At 55.5% G+C, this 23,866-nt stretch overlaps 1 protein-coding gene and 1 long non-coding RNA gene across 4 annotated transcripts; both read left to right on the top strand.

Moving 5' to 3' along the window:
* Window positions 1–525: 525 nt before the first annotated feature.
* On the top strand, window positions 526–19,279 carry DNAJB12 (DnaJ heat shock protein family (Hsp40) member B12). 3 transcript variants are annotated; one of them, XM_058298997.2, is made up of 9 exons: window positions 526–753; window positions 9,671–9,851; window positions 10,986–11,131; window positions 12,446–12,631; window positions 12,742–12,821; window positions 13,827–13,936; window positions 15,418–15,590; window positions 16,152–16,297; window positions 17,450–19,279. In XM_058298997.2, the coding sequence occupies exons 1-8, from the start codon at window positions 621–623 to the stop codon at window positions 16,271–16,273; spliced, it is 1,131 nt and encodes a 376-aa protein (XP_058154980.1). In that variant the 5' UTR covers window positions 526–620; the 3' UTR covers window positions 16,274–16,297; window positions 17,450–19,279. The 3 variants fall into 3 exon arrangements, with proteins under 3 accessions (XP_058154980.1, XP_058154981.1, XP_058154982.1); XM_058298998.2 differs by having other exon boundaries at window positions 532–753; window positions 16,152–16,249; XM_058298999.2 differs by having other exon boundaries at window positions 532–753; window positions 16,152–16,303.
* A 1,138-nt stretch (window positions 19,280–20,417) lies between these two features.
* On the top strand, window positions 20,418–20,797 carry LOC139439234 (uncharacterized). The gene is made up of 2 exons (XR_011649041.1): window positions 20,418–20,500; window positions 20,693–20,797. It is a non-coding gene; the product is annotated as an uncharacterized lncRNA (long non-coding RNA).
* The last annotated feature ends 3,069 nt before the right edge of the window (window positions 20,798–23,866 follow it).

Below are 23,866 nucleotides of genomic sequence, written 5' to 3'. Positions count from 1 at the left end.
CCGGGATCACCCTTACCGCACATAACCACTTCTGGCATATCCGCTACCACTCCATTCAGATTTCTGTTAAAATAGCAGCTTCTGGGAGAGGATTTCTATTAAGCAATTTAAAATAGTACTATCTTTTTTCTTTGCTTTATTTTTCTCCATGGCATTATTTTTTAATTTGCCTTTCTATTCTATGTCTTCCCCCACCCCCTACACACACACAATATAAGCTCCATGAGGACAGTGGCTTTGTTTTTTTGCCGACGTTAAAGTGTCCGGCAACCAGCGGTAACTCAATAAATACTTGTTGAATGATTTAAAAAGTGACCTTCGTCTTAAACGCACAGTTATTACCGAGAACGTGCAAGGACACTTATTAACTGTAAGATCTCAGGACCATGAACCTTTGGACTCCAGTGTGGGTATGCACGCACGCTTATTACCGTCTAAGCCAAATGTCCCTCTCTTAGGAGACATATGGCAGGCTTCCGCCCCCGCGCAAACCTCAGAAAAGGAGGGGCGGGGGCTTGTGTCATCATCCTGCGCCTGCTTGCCCCGCGACGCGCCGCCAGCTGGCGCGGCCCTTCGCTTGCCCGGCCTCCCCCTCCCCGGTTCCGCGCTGTAGTTCCGCCATGGAATCCAACAAGGATGAAGCAGAGCGCTGTATTAGCATCGCCCTGAAGGCCATCCAGAGCAACCAGACCAACCGGGCGCTCCGCTTCCTGGAGAAGGCACAGAGGCTGTACCCGACGCCGCGGGTTCGCGGTGAGTGTGAGATGGCAGAGGGGCAGAGGGATACATTAGAACTGTTGGGGGGAATACGGGAACCGACCGACGGGAGCAGTTGGAGGAGGGGGAGGGGCGGCCAGGCGCGGCTACGCCTGCGCATTGAGGGGCGCGCGGTGGCTGCTGGGAGGTGTAGTCCATCCCTCCACGCCTTTTCGGGATGCTGGCCACCTGATGACTGTGGTAGCCAGGACTTCAGTTCTCGGGGTGTTTGCGGAACCATTTGGGATTGGGAGTCCCCGAGGATGCTAGGCGCTGGCGAGGCGGGTGGGTGAAGGGAACCTACCCAGAAGCGGAATCGAACTACATTTCCCAAGAGGTCATTTGGTGGCCCAGGGCCAGTTGCCGGCCTGGGAAATAATATAGTTCAGGAGAATAAACATAACTGCATTGTGGAAGAGAATGGGTTCCGGAGAGAGGAGGAAGAGGTCTAATCATCGGGCGCCCTGGAAAGATGCCTCCATATCTTCTTCACTGCCTGGCACGTCTCGGGCAAGGGCCAGGGACCACCCTCTGAAAACTGGAGCCTGTCTTTTTCCCCACTCCACTCCACCACCTCGAACAGTGCGTCCGGAGATCGGGCTCCTCACTCCCTCTGGGAGCCCCTTCACCTCCTTGTGAGATTAGGAACGGATGCGCCAGGAGATGCTCTGCTACCCTCACCCCACTCTCCCCCTCCAGGAGATGCTCTGCTACAGCTCACGCCATTCTCCCCCTCAAGAACCCATAGTGGCCAGTCATGTGGATGGCTGGCCAGGACCAGGCTGCTAACTTTCCACACCAGGAAGGGTATAGGTTGTTTCTACTCATAATCTTCCCTCTACCTTTTCTCCTCTGTCCTCCCTCCTTTCTCCTCTCTTTCTTTTTTCTGTTTTCCAAGAAGCTTTTGCAATACATGCTAGGGGGGAGAAAGATGGAGTCCATTAAATATACAAAGTTTGTACCTGCAAGTTCCATTTAATAAACTGGATGATACATAACAAATACTCAGAATCATCAGAAGGCCCAGATTCTCATTCTCTTACCATGTGACCTTTCTGAGTTTGCGTTTCCTCAAAAATTAAGAGGGTCGGTTCAGATCGTGTGAATAACAGTAATACCCATAGGAGTTTTCAGTTTAGAAACCTTTTTCACATGCATTTTCTTGTTTTAGCCTGCCTCGTCAGGGAGGCAGAGCGTTCTTCTGTGGATGAGGAAACACCTGCTCCAAGGCAAGAATGTGCCCGAGATTACACGCTAGAAGTTGGAAAGTTCTGTGACTCCATAAATATTTATGAAATTAATTAAGTGAAATGGAAAAGCAGCAGTCAGCCTCCTAACCTTCCTTGTCTGCATTATGAAATGGAGAAGACAGAAACAGGAACTGTACCTGTGGCAGAAAAGTTGCCCTGGAATACCTAAACTTTCCTCCCTCTTAACTCTGCCGGTTGATCTGTGGCTTATTTTCCACTTCTGGAGACGACTTCAAGAGTAGTACCTGTCCGAACTCCTGAGGTAACCTACTCAAGGAGCTTCCTTGTGAAATAGTCACACTCTAATAAGAGTAGGTGGGAGTCCTCCACCAGTCGGAGTTCTCTCGCACTGTCTGATGCTACTAGAGGCCCTGGAGCAGGCAGCCAGGAAAGAAGTGCTAACAGTTGGCTGTGTGTGGCGTGTAGGGGTCTTCTTGTCAGCAGGCTTCTTGGGCTAGTTGAGAAAATTAACAGATGTCTTCTCTGGGGTTTAGGCACTGGAATCTGCTCAGGCAGAAGATTTATCTGCTGCACACTTGTCATGTTTGTGCTATTCTGGAAGGAGTATGTGCCTCATGCCTCTCTATAACCATCACCTTATGCCATCTGCAGCGCTGCACCGAGCTGACAGGGACTTGGGATTCTTTTAGGAGGCCTGGGACAGGGGAATCTTGGTTATAAAATATTAAGTGTTTGCATTGGATATTTTGCTTTTGAGCTCATTCCAGATGCTCATTCAATACAACACATTTTTTTTTTTTTTGAGGATTTTGTTTTGTTTGCAAAGTTCTCTACTTGGTTCTAAGCAGGATAAAGGGGTTGGGAAGATGTGATCCCCTACCTCAAGGAGCTTACAATCTAGTGAAGGAGACACACTTGAAGAAAAAATATCACAAGGCAGAGGATGGTAACTGTGATTCAACAAAAAAAGCCTTAAGGATGGATATGAGAAGTCTGGTCCCTGCCTTCCCTGGGTTCGTGATGTGGTGGGGAGGAAGGGGATGTGGGGTGGCGGAGGACAGTTGGCTGAACATGAAATTGTAAGCAGTGCAGTGAGTGCTGTAGCAAGGGCATCAAAAATGATGGTAGATGACGGTGAGGGAAGGCTTCGGGACGAGGACAGGAGCAGCATTTAAACTGGGCTTTGGAGGAAGGTAGGAGTCTTGGGGAAGGCATAGTGGAAAAGGCACGGAGGGCCAAAGCTCTAAGAGGTTCGGAGGAGGTGCCTGAGTGAAGCAAGATTTGGAAGCAAAGATATAGTAGTTTGTGTAAAGAGAGGATGAAGGGAAGCAGACTTGGCACAATGGGTAGGGCATCCGTCTACCACATGGGAGGTCCGTGGTTCAAACCTCGGGCCTCCTTGACCCGTGTGGAGCTGGCCATGCGCAGTGCTGATGCGCTCAAGGAGTGCCGTGCCACACAGGGGTGTCCCCCACGTAGGGGAGCCCCACGCGCAAGGAGTGCGCCCTGTAAGGAGAGCCGCCCAGCGCAAAAAAAGTGCAGCCTGCCCAGGAATGGCGCCGCACACACGGAGAACTGACGCAGCAAGATGACGCAACAAGAATAGACATAGATTCTTGGAGTGGCTGACAACAATACAACAATGGAAGGGGACATGGAAGAACATGCAGCGAATAGACACAAAGAGCAGACAACTGGGGCAGGGGAGGGAGAAAGGGAAAGAAATAAATAAAAAATAAATAAATCTTTAAAAAAAGAGAGAGAGAGGATGAAGGCTGGAAAGTAGGATGGGGCCAGATTGTGGAAATCCTTCCCTGCCAGGCCAAGCTATTCTAACTTTATTCTGAGGTTAGAAAGAAAACCGTTGAAGTTTTTGGTTGCAGGAATAAGGGAAGGGTACTGTTTTTAAAGGAGAACAGCATGAGGAGCTAATGAGAGGGAAGAGACACAAGGCATGAAACCAACTGAGGGACAGTTGCATTGAGTAGGTTAGAAATTATGAGGGCCTGATAAAAAGCAAAATGGGTAAAAGATAAGGTCATTGGAGAGGAGGGTGTGGAACCTTTGTGTGAGAGAGGGGAACTGAGAGGAAATGGGGAATCAGGCTCCAAGCTTGTGTGACCCGGAGGAAACTGAGCTGAAGACCTGGGATAGGAAGAGTGGGTGAGGAGAGATGGCCAGTGTGGGAGGTGCCTATGGGGCCTTCCAGAGGAGCTGTCAGTCTGGAGCTCAGGAGAGAGATCCGGGTTCCAGAGGAAAGTCTGGTATCATCAGCTTAGAAGGCTTCATTGGAGCTGTGGGTGATTAAAGTCACTGTGGGAATGTGTGGGACATGCAGAGACAGTTGCTGTGGGCAGAACCACAGGCCACAGCTTTCTTTAGCCAATGGTCATGAAGAATAGAATGAGATGGAGCAACAAAAAAAGGAGGCAGTCTCAGGGGAGGGAGCTGTGGAGAGGTGTGCCAAGGAGCTGGTGAGCAGCCCTGTCAGATACTGGGAAAAGGACCAAGTCCGGGCATAGTCTGTAGGTTTGACAGTCATTTCTGACTTGACCAGTCATTTTCAGCAGGGTGAAGAGAAAGTGCGTGTGTCTGTCTGTCTGTCTGTCTCAGTCAGGGAGTGAAGCCAGGTCCCAATAAGTTGCAGAAAGAATAGAAAGTAAGGAATGGAAGCTGCGAGTGTGAAGGACTCTTCTGGCATGTTTGGTGGTAAAGGAGAGAATTATAATGGGGCAGAAAAGTGATCAGAAGGTGCCACAGAGAGGCGGACCTTGAAGAGGGAGTCAGCAAAGAGAAATGAAGAAAAGGGAAGGATCAAGAGCACGTGTGGAGGATCAGTCTTGGAGAAGGGGACAGACAGGAAGGGGTCAAGGGTAAGAGGAAGCTCAAACCAACCTTGAAGAGTTGGGGACTCAGTATTGGCCTTCTCCGTGAAATAGAATGCGAGGGGACTTGAAACTCCTGCTGCCGGAGGTGGGACAGGTAAGCACCAAGGCTGTGCAGCCGTATTCAGGCCCCAAGCTAGAAAGTCACAGCACACTTTCTGAAACTTTCTATCCAGGGCCTGGCAATTGACTTTGCTTGAGGCTGAGCAATGGTAGTGAATGGAAGGTCCCAGGTTTTCCAGGGAGCAAGTGAGAACATCTGTCGGTTTCAGTTTCCCCAGCAGTAAAGAAAGGGCTGGCCTGGGTGATCTGTAAGGGTCCTTGCAGCTCAGGCTGCCTGAGGTGCTATGAAATGGCCGCTCTGAGCCCAGCTAGATCAGGAAAGCCAACACGGGGCAGAGTGGAGGAGTGGTTGCCAAGGGATTTTGACCTTCAGGGTGGAAAGTGGGAGATGTTTTAGTACTAGCGCGTTGCAGGGTGCGCTCAACCTTCGATTCACCTTATGTCACTGACTCTTACCCCTCACAGCAACCCTGTGAGGGCAAAGATCCCGTCTTCACTGGGGAGTTAGGTAACTTGACAAGACCACACAGCTAGAGAGCGAAGGAACCAGATCTGTCTCTCTCCAACCCCAAGCTCTTTCTCTGTTCTGGCTTCCATTTCCTGACTCACTTTGAGCCCGTGAGAGAACCTGGAAACTTAATGACTTGCCTCATAAGAAAAGTGGTCCTAATAGATAGCACTTAGTGAGCACTTAATACTTGCTAGGCAAATGTGCATTCACTCGCTTACTCTTTCAGTCCTCATGAGGGAGACCCAGTTATGCAAGGAGAGGCTGAGTAACTTGCCCGATCTCATCCTGCCAGCAAGTGGCAGAGCCAGGTCTGAACCCAGGCAGCCAGACTCGAGAGTCCGTGCTTGAGGAGGGCCCGCCCCTGGCGCCTCTGGCATAGACATGCTCTCCCCCTGTCTCAGCTGCTGCCTCTCCCACCCCCAGCTTTGGCCGCATCCACTTACTTCCCTTCTTTTAAATGCCGGCCAGCTTTACTGGGAAGTGCCTTTGGAAGCCAGGAGCCTCTGCCACCCAGGCCACGCTCCTTCCCCCCATCGAGGTTTCAGGCTCTTGCCTGGGACATTTGTCCCACCTGCCCACTGGCCTAGAAAGGATGAGCGTGTCCCCTCCCTTGTTCTTACTCACCAGGTTGGGGCCAAGGGTCAAGGCAAGCCCTGCTCCCTGAGCTGGGCTTTGGGGAGCAGAGCCAGCTGCTCCTCAGTCAGGGTGGTGGTTGAGGTGGTGGCTGATTCCGTGGAGTGCTTTGGACAAGCTCCAAGGATGGTGCAGAATCCAAGAGGTTGTTAGAGAGAGGTGAACAGCCTGCATGGTTTCAGGCGCAGATGACGGTAATAACAAGCACCACCATTTGTGGAGCCCTCCTGTGCCGGGCTCTGTGCTGTTGTGCACATTGTCTCATTTAATCTTCTCAGTAATGCAAGGAGATAAAGGCGTTCAGTTATTCTACAGCTGAGTAAATTGGGTCTCAGAGAGGCTAAGGAACTTGCTGAAGGTCACACAGCCAAGAAGGGGCAGAGCCAGCGTTTGAATCCAGCCCATGTCAATCTAACTCCAGAGCCTCATTACATGGTTCTTTGTCCTACTCTTTTGTGACTTTGCCTATCAGCCATTCTGCCACAAGGGACGTAGCAGTGAGTCAGAATGAGCCAGTCACATCCCACGGGCCTGGCAGAGGGGTTGCCCAGGCCACAGGAGAGACCTACATGCCAGCAACCAGAAATCTTTGATTCCCAGCTCATGTAGGGATCTTCTGTGTGACCCAGAGCACACCCATTCCATTTGGGCTCTCTTTCTGCAATGCAGAGAAAGTAGAGGGCCAACTCCATGTTACTACCCCGAAAAGCTTCCAGAGTCTTCCCCATGAGGTGCTGGAGCAAACCCGAGCCTTCTCCTGGCTGCTGCTCCTGCATGCCTGTGGCAGTTGGATGGTTGGTCATTTTATCCTTAGTGCCTGGACCAATGTGGTCTCCAGAGAAACCGCAACAAACAACTTCTTAAAAGCCCGAGGACAGCGGCAAACCAGCCTCCTCCCTCTCTCGTCTTGACCAGCGTCTCCTCACCTGTTGGTGTCTTCCGTTGCCCTCAGTACCCAGCACGGGCCTGGTGTTGGGATGGTCTGAGAACCCCCCATTACAGCTGGTCTGAAGCCTGCTGAGGGCAGAGGCTTTGCCTCCCAAGCCTCAGTGCCCCTACCCCCACCACCTGGGCCCCTCCCCACCCTAGCCGGCCCGCTCCCGGACACAGCTGCTTCATGGGCCCATGTCATAATACGAGCAGCGACTCGGTTTAAACGTCACTCTGCGGGGGCCTGGGCTGGGAGCTTGCATACATGGTCCATGTCATCCTCCTGCCACCATTGTAAGGAAACTGAGGTTCAAGAAATAGCATAGCTCATCCGAGATTGTACTGGCAGTGAGAGGCAGAGGTGAAGCTTGAACCTGGGTCCTCCTTTAACCTCTCTCCTGCCCCTAGAATGACGGGACCAGAAGGGGCTGCCCCTGTCAGACCCACGTGGTCCAGGATCACTACATGCTTAAGAGCTGGACTTCCTGCGGCTCAAATGCCAGCTCCGCCGCTGAGCCAGCTGCACCGCCACGGGCAGGTTGTTCCAGCAGCCTTTGCCACAGCTCCTGCTTCACCTTGGGGATTATCCCTACCTTGTAAGGTTGTTGGGAAGATGAAATGAGTTCCTGCTCACATGGCGAGCGCTCAGTAAAGATAAGAGCACCCTTCCAGGGCCTGCTCCACCTCCCTCAGACTGGGGGAGGCTGGCGGTCAGTCTGAGTTTGGATTTCCCGACTGCTGACTCAGAGCAGTGAGGCGAGGTTGCTGCCACCAAGGCAGCAGTGACCCAGGGCACAGAGGTCCACTTGAGCCCTAGCTCTGTCCCCAGCGACCCTGGTCTCCCGGCCCCTTGGGTGAGACCCAGGTGTGTCTCCATAGAACCCAGCGGGCACCTGGACGCGGGGACAAGCTCGGGCTGCGCAGCCATCCTTCCTCAGTAGAAGTGTCCTAGTGCCTGGTCTCCTGGAGCCTGTCAGAGGCCTTGGGAGTTGACCACCCAGTGCCCCATGCCACAGGCATAAGGGGGGGTGTCTGAGAGCCAGCTTGGGCCAGGAAAATGGGGTACACACCGGGGACTTGTGCCTGAGATTTGTGTCAGCAGGAAGCAAGGACTGGGGTTTGAATAACGGTGACCCTGTTGTGGGTGACACCTAATGTTCTGTCTAGACCCCAGCATTGACGGAGGACAGTAAAATTCGCCACGTAGTGGGCAAAGCCCGTGTTTTTCCCGAGACTCCCTCCGTCTCTGGGTCTCTTCCCTGGGGCACGTCCGCTCCCCTGCTCCTCTTCACAGAGGCCTTCCAGCCGGTCCCAGCAGAGCTGGCCACCTGAGCGGGGCGCCCTTGGGGAGCACCTGGCCCGTCTCCACACTCCCCAGAGCACGTCTCTTGAGCACACACCGCTTTGGGATTTTTAAAAATCTGAGGGGTTCGTGGTTTGTTTTTATGCTAAGTTTAAAAATAAACTAGGGCCAGGCGGGAACTGCCTGCAGAGCCTCCGCGGAGCCAGCCCTGCCGCCGGGCGCCGGAGGGACTGAGTTCTCAGGCGTGAGGACCTGCGTTTTGCGGGGAAGAGGAGGTCCTCGTAGGGCTCGGGGCCGAGGACATTCTTGTCAGCCATCGTCCGGAAAGGACACGTGCCGCCGCCTCCCGCACCTTTTGACACTGCGAGCCTGGCCGGTCGCGGAACGCCCCAAGGCCGGCCGAAGATGGCCTCGGTGCCTCTGCCGGCCGCCTTACGATGTGACCCGCCTCACGATCGAATGTGACGTGCCAGGACTGGTCTCATGGCAGGGCACAGTGGTGATCTGACCTGCATCCTTGTGCACCTTCAGGAACAGATGTTGAATGGACAAGAAGCCAGACAGAATCTTGAGCAGTCTTGTCACCTCTCGAGCTTCCCCACCTCTCAGTCCCACTCAGTTCAGCACCCCTGCAAGAACTGAGAGCTCACTTTTGTGTCCTCATAGCACTGGATGCTGCCTCTACTAACATCCTCACGTTGTATTCTAATTATGTATTGTAGTGGTGTAGTAGAGTCACATAGACTTGGATTTTATCCTGCTTTGCTACTTATTAGTTTTGAAATCTCCAAAAACCACTTTGAAACTCAAATTTCTTGTCTGTTCAATTAGAATATTACTAATGATGATGATGACTTATATGCTAGGTACAATTCTAAGTGCTTTACCTATTTTAGTTCATTTAATCCTCATAACAACCCTATAAAGTGGATACTATTAATACTCCCATTTTACAGATGCAAAACTGAAGCACAGAGACTTTGAGTGAATTGCTTAAGTTGACACAGCCAGTGAGTGGCAGAGTTGAGATTCAAACCAAATTAGTTTGGCTCCCCGAGTCCATACCTTTAGCCACTGTGCTATACCACCTCTGAATACTATACAGAATGCCCCGATTTATTGTGGTGATTAAATGTCATATATAAAATTCGTAGCTCAAAAAAATAAATAAATAAAAATAAACTATACTCTGCCAACTCCTCAGGGCTGTGGCTCCTAAGTGAGCAGGGGACCCTCCTGCAAGTACCCCACTAGCCCATGGCAGGGAAGATTCTAGTGGTTTTGCTGGAGACAGTGGATGGGATGGGCGGGAGGGTGCCCTCGGCCCCCACGTGGGCTTGTGGGGCGGGTTCCTGAGTGGTTCCCTTGCCTCCCGCAGCCCTGATCGAGTCCCTCAACCAGAAACCACAGCCTGCCAGTGACCAGCCCCACCCCACAGACACGACCCACACGACCCACAGGAAAGCAGGAGGCACCGAGGCCCCCTCAGCCAATGGAGAAGCTGGAGGCGGAGAGAGCACCAAAGGCTACACCGCGGAACAAGTGGCGGCCGTGAAGAGGTAGCAGCCCGCGCCAGGCGGGCAGGGGTCCAGAGCCCCCGGTGAGGGAGGAGGGCTGGTTTCAAGTCTCTAGAGGGTTCTCCACCCCAAGCTGCCACGCCTGAGTTGGGAGGGCCTTGGAGGACGGAAGAGGCCTGGGTAGTTTGTGTGGGTTCGCCAGGACCAAGCTTTGTTTCCCACAAGGCCCTGGAATATCGTGTGGGAACCATGGCGCCACTGTGCCCTCCCGCCAGGACAGCCCACAGCAGGGGCTGGAAGTGCTGCCCCTGCTGCGGCCTCAGCCACGGCCACTCCGGCCCAGGCCCCTTGACAGGGCTCTGTTGGTCTCTCCCTCCAGATTCTCGCCCAGCCCACACGCGCACCCAGCAGAGCCCTTCAGACCAGAGCCTGTGCGGGGCAGAGTGGGGCGGGAGGCAGGGCTGTAGGCAGCCCCGGGGGGGGCGGCGCTCACCACCAGGCCCGGCCCGGCCCGCGGCGTCTAGGAGTTGGTACTCCTGGCTCGTTGCTTCCCAGGCCTCCCCCAGCTAGCCTCAGCCCCCTGGGGGCCTCCTCGCGAAGTCCTGGGTACTAGTGAGGACCCTGGCAGCTCCAGGCCCTGGGTGTGGCCCAGCGGGACAGTAGTTTGCCATAAACACGTAAACCAAATTTATGTTTCTCTTTGCCCAGCCAGGGTTCTTCAATGTGGACAGTAGAAACTGACTTATGGGTGCTTGGGAAGGCCTGGAAAAGGCCGAGAACCAGGGTCTCTTCAGGGCCTGAGGTCAGGATGAACAGACACCTGCCATTTCTGGCACCTGTGCCACCCGCTCAGGGTGCTCATTGTCAGCACAGGGTCTGGTGGCTGAGTTCCTGCCCTTCGGCAGAGGCCCCTGATTCCAGACGCTGCATCCGGTGGGAGCAAACAAGGGAAAGGGGTCCTGGCCTGGCAAAAGCAGCAGCTGCCCCCTCTGAAGTCCTACATGTATTCCCGACGTTTCTGTTGGGCCCTGCCCACCCACCCATCCCACCATGGCTCCCTAGTCCCAGCTCTTAACAGCTCCCCCTGCAGGCAGGAGGCCTGCGCAGGGCTGGGTGCCCCTCACCGGGCCTGGGCGCACGGGGAGCCCCTCCTCCCACGCTCCTCTCCCTCCCCAGAGTCAAGCAATGTAAAGATTACTATGAGATCCTGGGCGTGAGCAGAGGGGCCTCAGATGAGGACCTGAAGAAGGCCTACCGCAAGCTGGCCCTCAAGTTCCACCCGGACAAGAACCACGCGCCTGGCGCCACCGAGGCTTTCAAAGGTGAGCTGGTTCTGCTTTCCCAACAGTTTGGTGTTTTTATCTGCTGTCCATGGGAGGGAATTAAAGGGCAGGCAGCCTTCCTGGGAATTGGGGGCAGAAGGAAGCAACCTTGGGTCCATGACACAGGCTCAGGATCTGCTTCCTGGGAAGAAGATCCAAGAAACCACCTCCTCTAATTCCCACCTGGCCCTCGGGACCCCCTGGGAGAGCATGGGGGACTAACCCCATCTGGCCCAGGGTGGTGGGGAGGGGGTTGTGGTGCTGTGCAGTGCTAGTGAACATAGCTGGGGGGGGCGGGCTGTGGCCAGTCCTTAGGCCCTAAGGACCCAGTGCATTGCCCCAGGAGCTCCATTCCAGGCTGTTTGGGGTTGGTCCCTGCATCTCCCTCTGCTGCCTGGCCAAGGGGGGAGCAGGGAAGGGAGCAGGGGTGGCCTTGGCCTTAACAGAGTGGGGGATGGGCTCCGCCTCCCTTAGTCCTAGGAGCTGCGGGTTCTGAAGCAGCTGTGGCTCTCCTCCTCCTGGGTGGGCTTGTGGAGGAGCACAGGGCTGAGGAGGCCCGAGCCAGGGTCCTTTAGGGCGCAGGCTTCCTGCTTGGGGAGCTCCGGTAGGGAGGTCCCAGGCCAGGCAGAGGAACCCAAGGAGGAGGGATTTGCCCAGGTCATGTCACCAGCAGTGAAGGAGCCTTGACGAGAACTCAGGACAGTTGGCTCCCAGGCCGGGGCCCTTCCCAGCAGTTGCTGCTGCTTTCCAGTTCACAAAGGCGTCATGTGTCTGCTTTGGCCTATATGTTGCACCATAAATTCAAGATTGCATAACCTCCCATCCGGCACCTTGAGACAGGAATGAAGAGGGGTTTTGGTTCTTGGTGGTTTTCATGAAGTCAGAGAACAAACTTGAAGCCACGCAGCCCTGGGTCCGAGCGCTGGCTCTGCAGCGTCAGAGCTCCGTGAGCCCAGGCAAGGCAGGTACCGTCTCCAGACCCCGGTTTCCCCCTGGCAAAGTGAAACTGGGGCAGCTGTCAGGAGTGACAAGACGGGGCCCGTCCAGAGCCTGGCATACAGAAGAGGCTCAGCTTTTGCATGAGGTAGAAAGCAAGGGGCCTAAGTGTGACTCCCCTACCCAGCCCGGGGGCCCAGATCCAGTAGGGGTGTTTCTGCAGCCCCCCTCCCCACACCCACCCAACGGCCAGACTCCCCACTGGCCCAAGGCCTTGGCTTCCTAAAGCACCTGAGGAAGGTGAGCACTCAGCTGCCATGGGCGCCTCCAGCCCCGCCCTCGGCACCCTCAGGCCTGACCTTTCCACCTCTGTTCCAGCCATTGGCACAGCATACGCGGTACTTAGCAACCCTGAGAAAAGGAAGCAGTATGACCAATTTGGTGACGACAAGAGCCAAGCCGCCCGGCACGGCCATGGCCATGGGGACTTCCATCGTGGCTTCGAGGCTGACATCTCCCCGGAAGACCTCTTCAACATGTTCTTTGGAGGCGGCTTTCCTTCTAGTAAGTCCCCCCGCCCATCCCAGGTCTCCTGAGGCTCCCGCTGGGGGGTGAGTGGCCGACTCTCCGTTCCCGGCAGCCCCTGCTCCTGACTCCGTCCCTCTGGCCCCCAGGTAACGTCCACGTCTACAGCAACGGCCGCATGCGCTACACCTACCAGCAAAGGCAGGACCGCAGGGAGAACCAGGGTGACGTGAGTGAGGAGGGCTCCGGGGAGACCAGAGGGGGCGCATCTCAGGGTGCAGGGCCTGGCAGAGGGAGTTACAGTGCAAGCTGTCTGTTCTGGGACGAGCAGAGCCCCCCCCCCCCACACACACACACCTCTCAGCAGAGCGCCACATTGGCCCCCCTCGCCATTCTGCTGAGCGACACTAGAGGGCGCCACACTCCGCGGTGCTCGCAGGAGCTGGGGTTTGAGGATCTGCTGGGAAGTGTAACTGCAGAAACTTCTGTACAAACAGGCTTTTGTGCAGTCCGTTTATTCCTAAGGCCAAAATGACGTTTTCCAAGCAACCAGTGGATTTACAGCAATGGCAGATTTAACTGCTTGAGGGAATTATAAAGAATGATAAATGAGAGGCTAGCCTTTCTTGCCTCTTTTCAGCATTATTTTAAAATGTGTGCAAAAGGATTATCACAAGACAATGCAGCAAACATTATGCGTGCCACAGGGTAAAGAACAGCTAGCTGGCCAAAACTGAAATAATGCAGACAATTGCAGAGCATTAAAAATTCTGGCAGGCAGAGGGGTTCTGTTTTTATTTATTCGTGTTTTAAACTTTTTAAAATGGGTATTTTAACCTACAGAGTTTTTTAAAATCACAAATCATCACTGAATAAATTAATTTTAATTTCTAATTCTTAGTAATTTAAGAGTTAGTAATATATTGATATGGTTCAGAATTTAAAAAGGGATCGATGTGAAAGTCTCCCCCCAGCCCAACCTTCCATTCTCCTGGAGGCAGCCACTTGTGCTGATTTTTTGGTATTTTTTCCACGAGTAAATGGATATGTATACCCCCTCCCTCCTTTATTTTACACAGATTGCAGCTTTGTTTTATCTGGGAAAGCTGGAAGCTGGAGGAGCTCTGTGTTGGTTGGGTGGCTAAGGGAGGGAAGGGGAGGGTGGGGCCATGGCCTGCCACCCAGGCTGCGTTGCGGCAGGTCTGGCTGGGTGACCCTCGGCTCCTCCCTCCAGGGCGGGCTGGGGGTCTTTGTCCAGCTGATGCCCATCCTCATCCTGATCCTCGTGTCAGCTCTCAGCCAGCTCATGGTCTCCAGTCCACCCTACAGCCTGAGCCCGAGACCGTGAGTACCTGCAGCCAGGGCTGGGGCTGGGGCGGTGGGCAGAGAAAGGGCTTTGGAGTCTTGGCCCCATCAGGGGTCTTATCCTGATTCGGCAGGTTCTTGATCATGCTGCAGAAAGCTGGCTCAGAATCAAGAAAACACCGTCCCTGCTGAGCTGAGGTTCTCAAATCTTTTCAGCATCACAGTCCCCTAAGAAAATGCAATGAGAGCTACAAAGCTTTTCCTAGAACAACTCACATACACATGAATTTGCAGGTGATTTCAGAGGCTCTGTGAGCTGAGCCCCACCCCACTCCCACCCCTACCCCCACCCCAGGTTTTTGTGTGCAGAACCTGAATTAAGAACTTTGCTCTTAAGATCCCGTTGGGGGCCCTGGAGCCAGGGAAAAAACACAGGCTCTAGAGTCAGAGTTGATGGCTTTGAATCCCAGCCCCTCCACTAACTAAGCAACTGTGTGGTCCTGACAAGTTACTTGAGTTCTCTGAGCCTTGGTTTCCTTGTCTATAAAACAGGAATACTGACATCTACCTGTTTGTGTAAATTAACTGAAGAGTGCACATAAAATGCCTGGCTCTTTAGAAATGCTCAATAACATTTGTTGAATGAGTGCATGGTCTCAACTGCCAGGAGTGAACTCAGGCACGTTGTTTTAACATTTAGAGCATCAGCTCACCTCACGTGTCCCCAGCCCCTGGCAGAGTCTCAGGTCCGTTGTGGGTGCTCGGTCTCTTGGTGGAAACACCCTGTTCCCACCAAGCGGCCTGACTCAGGCTGGGAGCCTGGCAGGATCCTGCGCAGCCCAGCAAGGGATGGGTTAGGTCTGCTGGACCAGCCCTTTTCTGTGCAGCTAGAGGAAGGAGCAGGGTCGTCCTTGTGGGGTGGGCAGGTACTGTCCTTCCAGGAGCACTGGCTCCTGTCTCCGTGTTGAGGCTTTTTCTCCAGCCTGCAGAGCCTATGCTTGCAGCTGGAAGGTAGAATCCCAGAGCTGGAAAGCTAGAACTTCTTGGAAGCTTTCTTGTCATTTTGTTCCTCAGCCTCTAAGCTCTAGAATGGGATCTCCTGAAAGGCAGGCTGGCCTTCGGCAGCTGTTGGCTTAGAGGGTGAGTGAGGAAGTGGAGGCACAGGAGCTCAGGTAACACAGCTCGCCAGAGGCAGAGCCCACAGTCTCCCACACCCCCTGAGCAGGGCCTCCTCAGATAGGGCTTCTCCCCAAAGCTGCCCGGGGTCAGTCAACACTGAGGTAAACAGGGAAACCGAAGGAAGGGCTTGCCATGGGCTGGGCCGCTTGGACACGAAGATCATCCTAACTTTTCCTCAGACCCTCGCTTTGGGTGGTGCACAAGTTCCTGCACTAGTCCAGGAGGGAATCAGCCACTCTCGTGGCCCATGTGGCACCTCGTGTCCTGGGACCCCACCGTCCCTAGAGCTGCCCTGGGCCTGGGGCCTGTGCCCATTTGTGCCTGGTCTGTTTTCTGGCCAGGTCAGTGGGCCATGTCCACAAGCGAGTCACTGACCACCTGAGTGTCGTCTACTATGTGGCCGACTCCTTCTCTGAGGAGTACACAGGCTCTAGCCTGAAAACGGTGGAGCGGAATGTGGAAGACGATTACATCGCCAACCTCCGAAACAACTGCTGGAAGGAGAAGCAGCAGAGTGAGTGGGGCTGGGGTGGAGCAAGACCTAAGAGCAGGGCAAGGAGAAAGCCCTGCTTCCCAGGGATGTGGGGGCCCAGTACCTGGGTACTCTTTTGGGCCAGCCACAGGCTGGACTCTGCTCTTATTTCTCGGAGCCTGGGAGCCAGGGGCCACCTGGAGATTTCCCCCGGGTTCCCACAAGTCCCTGCATCAACCCACCGTTTGGGCTGCCAGGGGTGAGCATTGGAGGCAGATGGCAGTAGATCTGGCTGCCCACTGATCGGGCATCTGGATCGATCCATGGGGCCTGGGGAGGTTTGAGCAGGATGACAGGGTCTCACCTGGGCTGACCGGCCTACGTTCTATAGGAAGGGGCCTCTGTCCCTCTCCCAAGTTAGGGGCATGGTCTTTGTTCCTCCAGAGTCTTCCCTAATGGAAGGCCAGCTGTGCCCAAACTCCTGGCCCCATAATAGCAGCCTTTCCCCCTCCCCCCCCCCCACCATCCCCCAGGCCCGGGTGGGTTTCTCAGCAGCCTTGGGGAGGTCCCAGGTATGCCCTAACCCTGCCCCTTGATTTGCAGAGGAAGGCTTGCTGTACCGGGCCCGCTACTTCGGCGACACAGAAATGTACCACAAAGCACAGAGGATGGGCACCCCAAGCTGTAACCGACTGTCAGAGGTGCAGGCCTCCCTGCATGGATAGTCCTGGGCCGGCCACACCACCAAGGTCCAAGTATGAGCCAGGGCCACCTCTGCCCTGGAACTCCCAGCAGCTTTGAAACTCCCAGCAGCTTTGGCCGTGATCACAAGGCAGTGGAGGGAGAGGGGAGAGAGGAGGGGAGGGGGCCCAGTGGTCATGGCACAGGCTCCTTGTCCCCAGCCTGACAGCCAGTCTGCAAAGAAGGAGCAGTTCGGTGGCCCGCTTGGAAACGGAGGTCTGTTTCTGCCCTCTGGTGCTACTCTCCCACCCCCACCCTACGTCCTGGCCCTGCGGCTGCAGGGTGCCTCGATCTGGCAGAGTGAGGGGCCCAAGGCCGCTGCTGAAGGTTCCACGTGACTCCTGTCCGCTCTGGCCATCAAGTCACCACTGCCCTTTCCCAAGGGCAGCAGACTGTTATCTGAGCTGTGACATCTAGACCACCCAATAGTCCTGGGCCCACGATGGCCACACACATGCTCCCAGCCTGACACCGGGCAGAGCCCTGTGGGAACAGGTAGGCCGAGAGCCCTTCCTCTTCCTCTGTCCTTCCAGGCAGGAGGAAATAAAGGAGATGAAAGAGCAGCCTGATACCTGGCAGGGGACAGAGGTGATGGGCTCTGGGCCAGAAGGCCTGGGCCCCCTGCTGGCCCCCTCCCCTGGGGGTCTCGAGGTCTGAGTGCCTCCCGCAGCCTGGAAGCCGCAGGCATCTGGCCCCACCCAGGCATCTCACAGAGGGCCTGAGGGAAAGGACAGAAGGTCACAAGTTCAGGGTCAAACTCAGAGCCACTGGGCATAGAAGGGGTGGGGAGTAGATGAGCGTCTCCAGGAGCAGGCGCCCCGCCTTCACCCCTCCACAAGGCCCTGGGCTCTTCCCCGCATTTGCCAGGGGGCAGCCTGGACAGAGACCAGGGGAGTGTGGGCACAGCCACCCAGGGTTCTCTTCTCCCCTGGCACCCTGCCCACCTCCTCTGCCTGTCCCCTAGGCGTGGGTCCAACTACAGATTCTGTGCTGCGAGGCCGTTTGTTGGTGCCTCCAGGAGAGTGACACACTGCAGGGGAGGCCGGGGGCCGGGATGCGGCGGGCAGGACAGCGGCAGTGAGGCTTGCTCGCGGGGGCTAAGCTCGAGGCGCCCGGGTGCTGCGGGACTGCCACACTAACCATTACACTCTCGTCCCCAGACTATGAAATCCCTGGAGAATTTTTGGTGACATGCACTGAGCCAAGGCGATGAACTGTATATTTAAGGAAAGACATGAAAAGGAAAAAAATTAAAGTGGACTTGGAGGCCGAACACCGCACAGCTGCCCTCTCTCTCACCCAGTAAATGCAGAAAGCTGTTAGGACAGACAGGAAACCTGCCACGGGGCTGCTTTCCTTCCTCCCAGGGCTGGCAGAGGCTCAGACTCCACATCGGCTCTCTCCTAGGATACAGAAACCATGGCAACGAAAGTAGAACGCAAAACTTGCAGCAAAGGTTGGGGGAAGGGCTGGGGGAGGGGCACCCAGCAGCCTTTCCACCCCCTCCCAGGAGCCACCGCCGGTCACCTCTCAGTAGAAGCCACTTGGAGGCATTGGCCAAGGGTGGAGAGGAGGACGTGTCTCCTTAGAATGTAATTTATAGATGCATGTATATGTATATATATATCTATTTATATATAAATAGCCGTATATAAAGATATATATATATGTATATAGTGGGCTTTTTAAACTGTCGGGACTTGGTTAGATTGTCTAACTGATTTCGTCCCTATTTTAGAAAACGGGGCCTATTTGGGGAAGGCAGCCTGGCAAAAGCAAGGCAACCATAGCTGACAGCATAAGAAAGTTGCTTTTGTGTCCACCCCTTCCCCCCGCCCGGCCTATTCGTGATGGCAGGAGTAATCATGATTGTATAAATTCATTGGCAACTTTTGAAGACTGCCAGATTCATGGTCAAGCTGGAGGGGAGCAGACTGTGGGGGGTGGGGGGCCATTGTCCCTAGGGGCAGGTCCCAAGTCGTGTTGAGTCACAGCAGAGACCCGGGACAGGAGCCACCCCTCCACTTTGGCACATCAGGGGGCTCTTTGGCCTGGTGCCCAGGATCCCTCTGACCTGCCCACAGCCAGCAGCAGGGTTTGGAGAGGGACACCAGGTTCTACTTGACTGCCTCTCCCCCCCCCCCAGTCCCTCAGTGGGTTTGCCTTATAGGTGCCGCAGGGCACAAATGCTTTGTTGCCACTGGTTTTTCTAAGTTGCACGCCAAGGACTCCAGAAGGCAGCTCCTCCAAGGGTCAGCCAGGTGGTGCCCAGGACTGGGGCGGCCGCCGACTCCTGGAGAATAGACACCACCTGTGGGCACCCCGTCATCACCCGCCATGGATGTGTCTCCACTGAGCCTTCTCTTGCACTTTGGATGGAGGATGCAACAGGGTTTTCTTAGCCTCACCTTCCAGTGAGGATTTTTCTTAAAACAGCTGTTGCTGCCAGGGGGAGGGAGGAAGGGTTTTTTGTTTGTTTGTTTGTTTTTATTTCCACAGTTTTTACTGGGCCTTTTGGAATTATTGTTTTTCCTGAATTTTCCTCTGGCAGTGGGACCTCCCATCCTCCGAAGCCTTATTTCCCCAAGCTGCCAGCCAGGCAGTAATAACCAGCCTCCCAGAGTTTTTCTTGGCTTTTACTTCTTACATCCTCCAACAAATAGGATTCTTTGGGGAGCTTGGTAAAGAGATGTCAAATCTGTTTTTGGTTTTTGTTTTTGTTTTGTTTTGTTTCTCTAAAAACAAGGCCCTGCCCTGTGATGAAGTGGCCGCCCTGGCCCAGAGAGATGATAACAGCTGGATGTGGGCCGGAGTGCCCCTGCAGCGGCCCTGGTGCCCTGCCCCCCAGACTGACCACCCGGTCCTGGTAGATGTCCCTAGATGGCTGAGGCATGTGCAATAAGAACATGGATCCTAAAGGATCCCTGAGCTGTAATTCTTGGACTAGAATTCTGACATTGTACATCTATAAATATATGTTTATTATGTGATTGGCCGTGGTGGATCTGCATTGAGCAGGGCGGCGGGGGTGGGGAGACACAAGCACCTGCTGCTAACCACACTGCCCAGCCCATGCCATAGGGAATTCGGGATGACAAGCCTGACTTACCCCTCACTCCTTGTTCCTGCTGACAGCCACCCGGGCCACAAGTAGGCCAGGGCGCAGGGGTCCCTCATGACCGCCAGCCTTTCTTTTCCCTCATTCCTGGCCCCTCCGTCTCTGATTCCATCCGCCCTCCCGTGTGCCTGCAAGGGTGAGCAAAACCCATTCAGAACCTTCCCCTCTCAGCCTGGAGCTCAGGCAGCACGGGCAGGGCCCAGGGTCTACCCTGGCTCAGCCCACGCTGAGCCCGAGCACGGGAAACGTTCCCGGGCGTCTGGCTCCGCAGTCTCCAGCCTTCTTTCCCACGCCGCTCCCCTGGCTCGCCCTCCTCCCCCGGGAGGGCGGAAAAGTTCAGAACTGGCCGCCCGAGCAGGGCTGCTCTGGAAGGCAGCGCGGACCTGCCCGCGCCGCCCAGAGACAGAGCCCGGCGGCGCTGACTGGCTGGCCGAGGCCCCGCCCGCCCGCGCCGGCCAAAGGCAGGCGGGCTGCCCGGTGGTGCCACCGCCGCGCGGGAGCCCATTGGCCGCTCGCGCCCCGGGTCACCGCGGCCGGCGCAGGTCGGAGGGGAGGCTGGGCTCGAGGCGCCACTTGTTAGCTGCAGCTGGTCGAGGGCTTGCCCGCAGCCCCCACCCCCCATCCCCCATCCACCCATCCCTGGCCTGCCGGCGAACTTTGGGAGCCAGGAGGGGTGGGACGGACTCTGTTTGAGGAGGGGTGGGACAGATTGTTTGCAGCCAGAAAGCGCTTTGACAAGTATCCCCCACCCACTGTCAGGTGGCAAAAGCAAGTCACCAGTCCAAGCACGCTCCCAGGGACCTGCCTGCTTATCTCATCTGTGCTGCTCCCAGGGTCAAGGAGCACTCAGGCCGGCCCTGTGCTAACTGCAGACCCACCCCGAGTCACCCCGGAAGTCACCTGGCCGTCTGGGGCAGGCACCCAAGCCAGCAGTGCAGTGCCAAGACCCAGGTAACAGACAGTGTCGGTTCTAGAGCAACTCGGAAGCCCTGCCAGATGCCAAGCCAGGTGACGGACAAGCCAGTCTGTTTCCCAGCACAAGAAACTGAGGCACGGGGGAGGGAAGGTGATGCCCAAGCGACTCGAAGAAGCTGTGCGTGTCTTTGGGGTCTATATGGCAAAGCAGTCGTTCTGCAAACAATGGGAGGTCCCGGAGGAGTTACAAAAACAAGGGAAACGGAATGGTATTCCAGAAGATCACAGCCACTTGCCAGGCAGAGTGGGTGGAGACCGTAGTCCAGGAGGGTGGGGAAGGGGCCATAATCCCAGGTGCTGTGCATTCCAGGAGGTGCACTCTCCGGGAGGTGACAGAGGGGTCCACCAGCTGTGCAGGGCAACGCCCCTCGAGAAGCTTCGCCCCCAGGAGGCAGCACAGCAGAAGGGCCTTCAGTGTCAGTGTGGACTCGAGCCCAGCTACCTGGGGTGAAATCCTGCCTGCCTAACCTCCCTCTGCCTTGGTGTCCTCATCTGCAAAACGCAAGTAATCACAAAAACACCTACCTCGTTGGGTTGTGAGGATTAAAAGAGTTGGCGCCCTTACAGCACTTTCAACAGTGTCCGGGACACAGTAAGCACTATGGAAGAGTCATTATTTGTAGTGGATAAATAAACAGATGGGACGAGATGTGAAGTCCCATTCCAGGCGCTGCAAAATGTTGACCGAGGCGTGGGCTCCCCTCAAGGAGCTCCACGGGGTGAGAGATGGGAAAGGGGAAGAGTTGGTGCTCACTGACCCCATGATAAAGATCCTGGGAGTGTGGGCAGCGTGAGCGGCTCTGGCTGGGGTCTCTTGATAAAGGAGCTGGCATTTGTGAGGCAGTTGGGGCACAGGCAGGGCTGGGGCTGCCGTGGGTATTCCAGCCAGGAGTGGTGTGAGCCAAGGCCTGGGGTGGGGAACAAAACGTACAGAAGGTTCCTAATCTAGAATGCACAATGGCCTTGGGCAGGGAGAGAACTTCTCCAGGAACGAATCAACAAGAGACCCTGAGCTGCTTGAATTCCTGGCTGTACCATCTGCACTTATCTGTTAATTTGGGAAGCATTTCTGAGTCTGTCTTGGTGCTGGGTCCTGCCCCTAGAAAGGCTGATGGGAACAGGCAGCCCTCTAATGCCAGTGGGCGTGTTGCCCTCTGGCCAGGAAGGGGCCTCCAAAAGGCACCCAGAGCCCTGGGCTGATGAAAGGCTGGGCCGGGTGCATCCATTCTAGCCACACCCGAGCCCTGGTGTGGGGGCAGACGGGGCTGGCAAGCTGGAGGCCTAGGCGGTGGCATCCAGCTGCCCCCCCGCTCAGAGAGGGCTGTTTCCCAGGGAAAGGGCCCAGCCCTCCCGCCATCCACAGCAGGCTGGGCAGGAAACAAAGGTTCAGGACCCAGGCTGAACAGGGGGTGTGGGGAGCAGGCGCTCTCGGCTGCGAAGCCGCCCTCCCCGAGCCCTGGAACTGGGGCTTTGCTGTAGAGGTTTGACTGCTGCAGCTGGTCCCCTGGCGCCCCACCCACCCTTTACAGTCCCCTCTACAGCTCAGTCTAAATAAAGTACCATTTATTTATTTAGGCTGCCTCTTTTTTTTTGAGGTACCAGAGCCAGGGGTTGAACCCGGGACCTCGTATGTGTGGGAAGCTGGCGCTCAACCACTGAGCCACGTCGGTTCCCCTTTACGTGCTTTTTTTTTAAAAAGATTTATTTTTTATTTCTTTCTCTCCCCATTCCCAACCCCCCGCCGTTGTCTGCTCTCTGTGTCCATTCGCTCTGTGTTCTTCTGTGTCCTCTTGCATTCTTGTCAGCAGCACCAGGAATCTGTGTCTCTTTGTTAAGATTTATTTTTTATTTATTTCTCTTCCCTTCCCCCCAAACCCTTCCTCCCCCGTTGTCTGCTCTTTGTGTCCATTCGCTATGTGTTCTTCTGTGACCGCTTCTATCCTTATCAGTGGCACCGGGAATCTGTGTTTCTTTTTATTGCCTCATCTTGTTGTGTCTGCTCTCCATGTGTGCGGCGCCACTCCTGGGCAGGCTGCACATTTTTCACGCGGGGTGGCTCTCCTTACAGAGTGCATTCTTTGCGTGTGTACACAGGGGACACCCCTGCATGGCAGGACACTCCTTGTGCACATCAGCCCTGCACGTGGGCCAGCTCACCACACAGGTCAGGAGGACCGGGGTTTGAACCCTGGACCTCCATATGGTAGGTGGATCCTCTTATCATTTGAGCCACATCGGCTTCCTTCCCCTTCGGCTTTTGTAGCTCAATCTCCGGGCTTTGTCTCAGGGAGGGTGGGGTGCAGGCTCCCAGTGGGGCTGGTGCTGGTAACCCCAAGAGGACGATGGGCTCCAGGCTGCCAGGGCCTCTGACTGGTGGCCCCGCTACCATAACTGGCCTGTTCCATTTTTCTGATGGACACAACTGAACAGGCCCAAGAGACAGGTGTCCGGGCAACACAGGAGGATGCTGGGGGTCTCCCTTTACAGATGGGGAAAGTGGGGGCCAGAGGGATAGTGTGAGGAGCCCTGCCAGGGCCAGGCCTCATTCCCTCTACCAGAGAGCTGCCCAGGTGCTCCTCTGACCATGCCAGCCTAGAGCGATCCTTTCCTGGTTCCACGTGGCCCGCAGGGCCCTGGCACTCTGATCCTGCTGCCTGCTGGAATCTCTTCCACCCTTTCCTGTCCCTGCTGCCCACACTGCCTGTGCCCACAAATGTCAGCAATTCTGATGCCAGCTAACTCCTCTGCTCTGCAGGGCCCAGCCCCCTGCCCTCCCCAAGCCAGGGCAAGCCACACACACATGGCCACGTGCCCACAGCCCCTGGACTGGGCCTTCAGGCCCTTACGTTGTAATCCTGGAGGCATTTGGGCAGTTCTCAAATGAAGGCTTCTCGCCCTGGTGAGGGTCAGGGGCCTGTCTTGTCCACGCAGCAGCCCCAGAACCTGGGAGCCAGTGGGGGCCCACAAGCACAGCTGAAGGAAGGAGGGCCCGCCTTGGCACCGAGAGGCCTCTCTGGGTGGCCCTCTGGGCTTTCCCTGGTCAGTTCCCTGGACCTCACCAAGGTTCGCCCTGTGTGCAGCTTTGCAGCTCTAAAGCCACTCACCCAACCAGGGACACTTCTCCCTGCCCTGAGAGGTCAGACCCAGGGCTGGCCAGGCCAAGGTCTGCCCAGATGGTGGGATGGGGCCATGTTTTAGTTTCCTGGCTGCTCAGACAAATACCACACAAGGGATTGGTTTAACAATGGATTTATTGGCTCACAGGTTCAGAGGCTAGAAGGCTTGCTTCCTGCCAGGGTCAGTATCACCTGGATGTCCGCAATCTTTAGGGTTCCTTGGTCTTACCGCCATATGGTGGTGTCTTCTCCTTTCTACTCCAGGTTCTGTAGACTTCCAGCTTCTGGCTGCACCACTTGGCTTCTCTCTCCATCTGACTTTCACTCTGCTTATAGAGGACCCCAGGGGAAGCAGATGTGGCTCAAGC

The sequence above is a fragment of the Dasypus novemcinctus genome, chromosome 6 (genome assembly GCF_030445035.2).
Source record: "Dasypus novemcinctus isolate mDasNov1 chromosome 6, mDasNov1.1.hap2, whole genome shotgun sequence".
Classification (NCBI taxonomy): Eukaryota; Metazoa; Chordata; class Mammalia; order Cingulata; family Dasypodidae; genus Dasypus; species Dasypus novemcinctus.
This window is presented reverse-complemented; position numbering and strand designations above follow the sequence as displayed.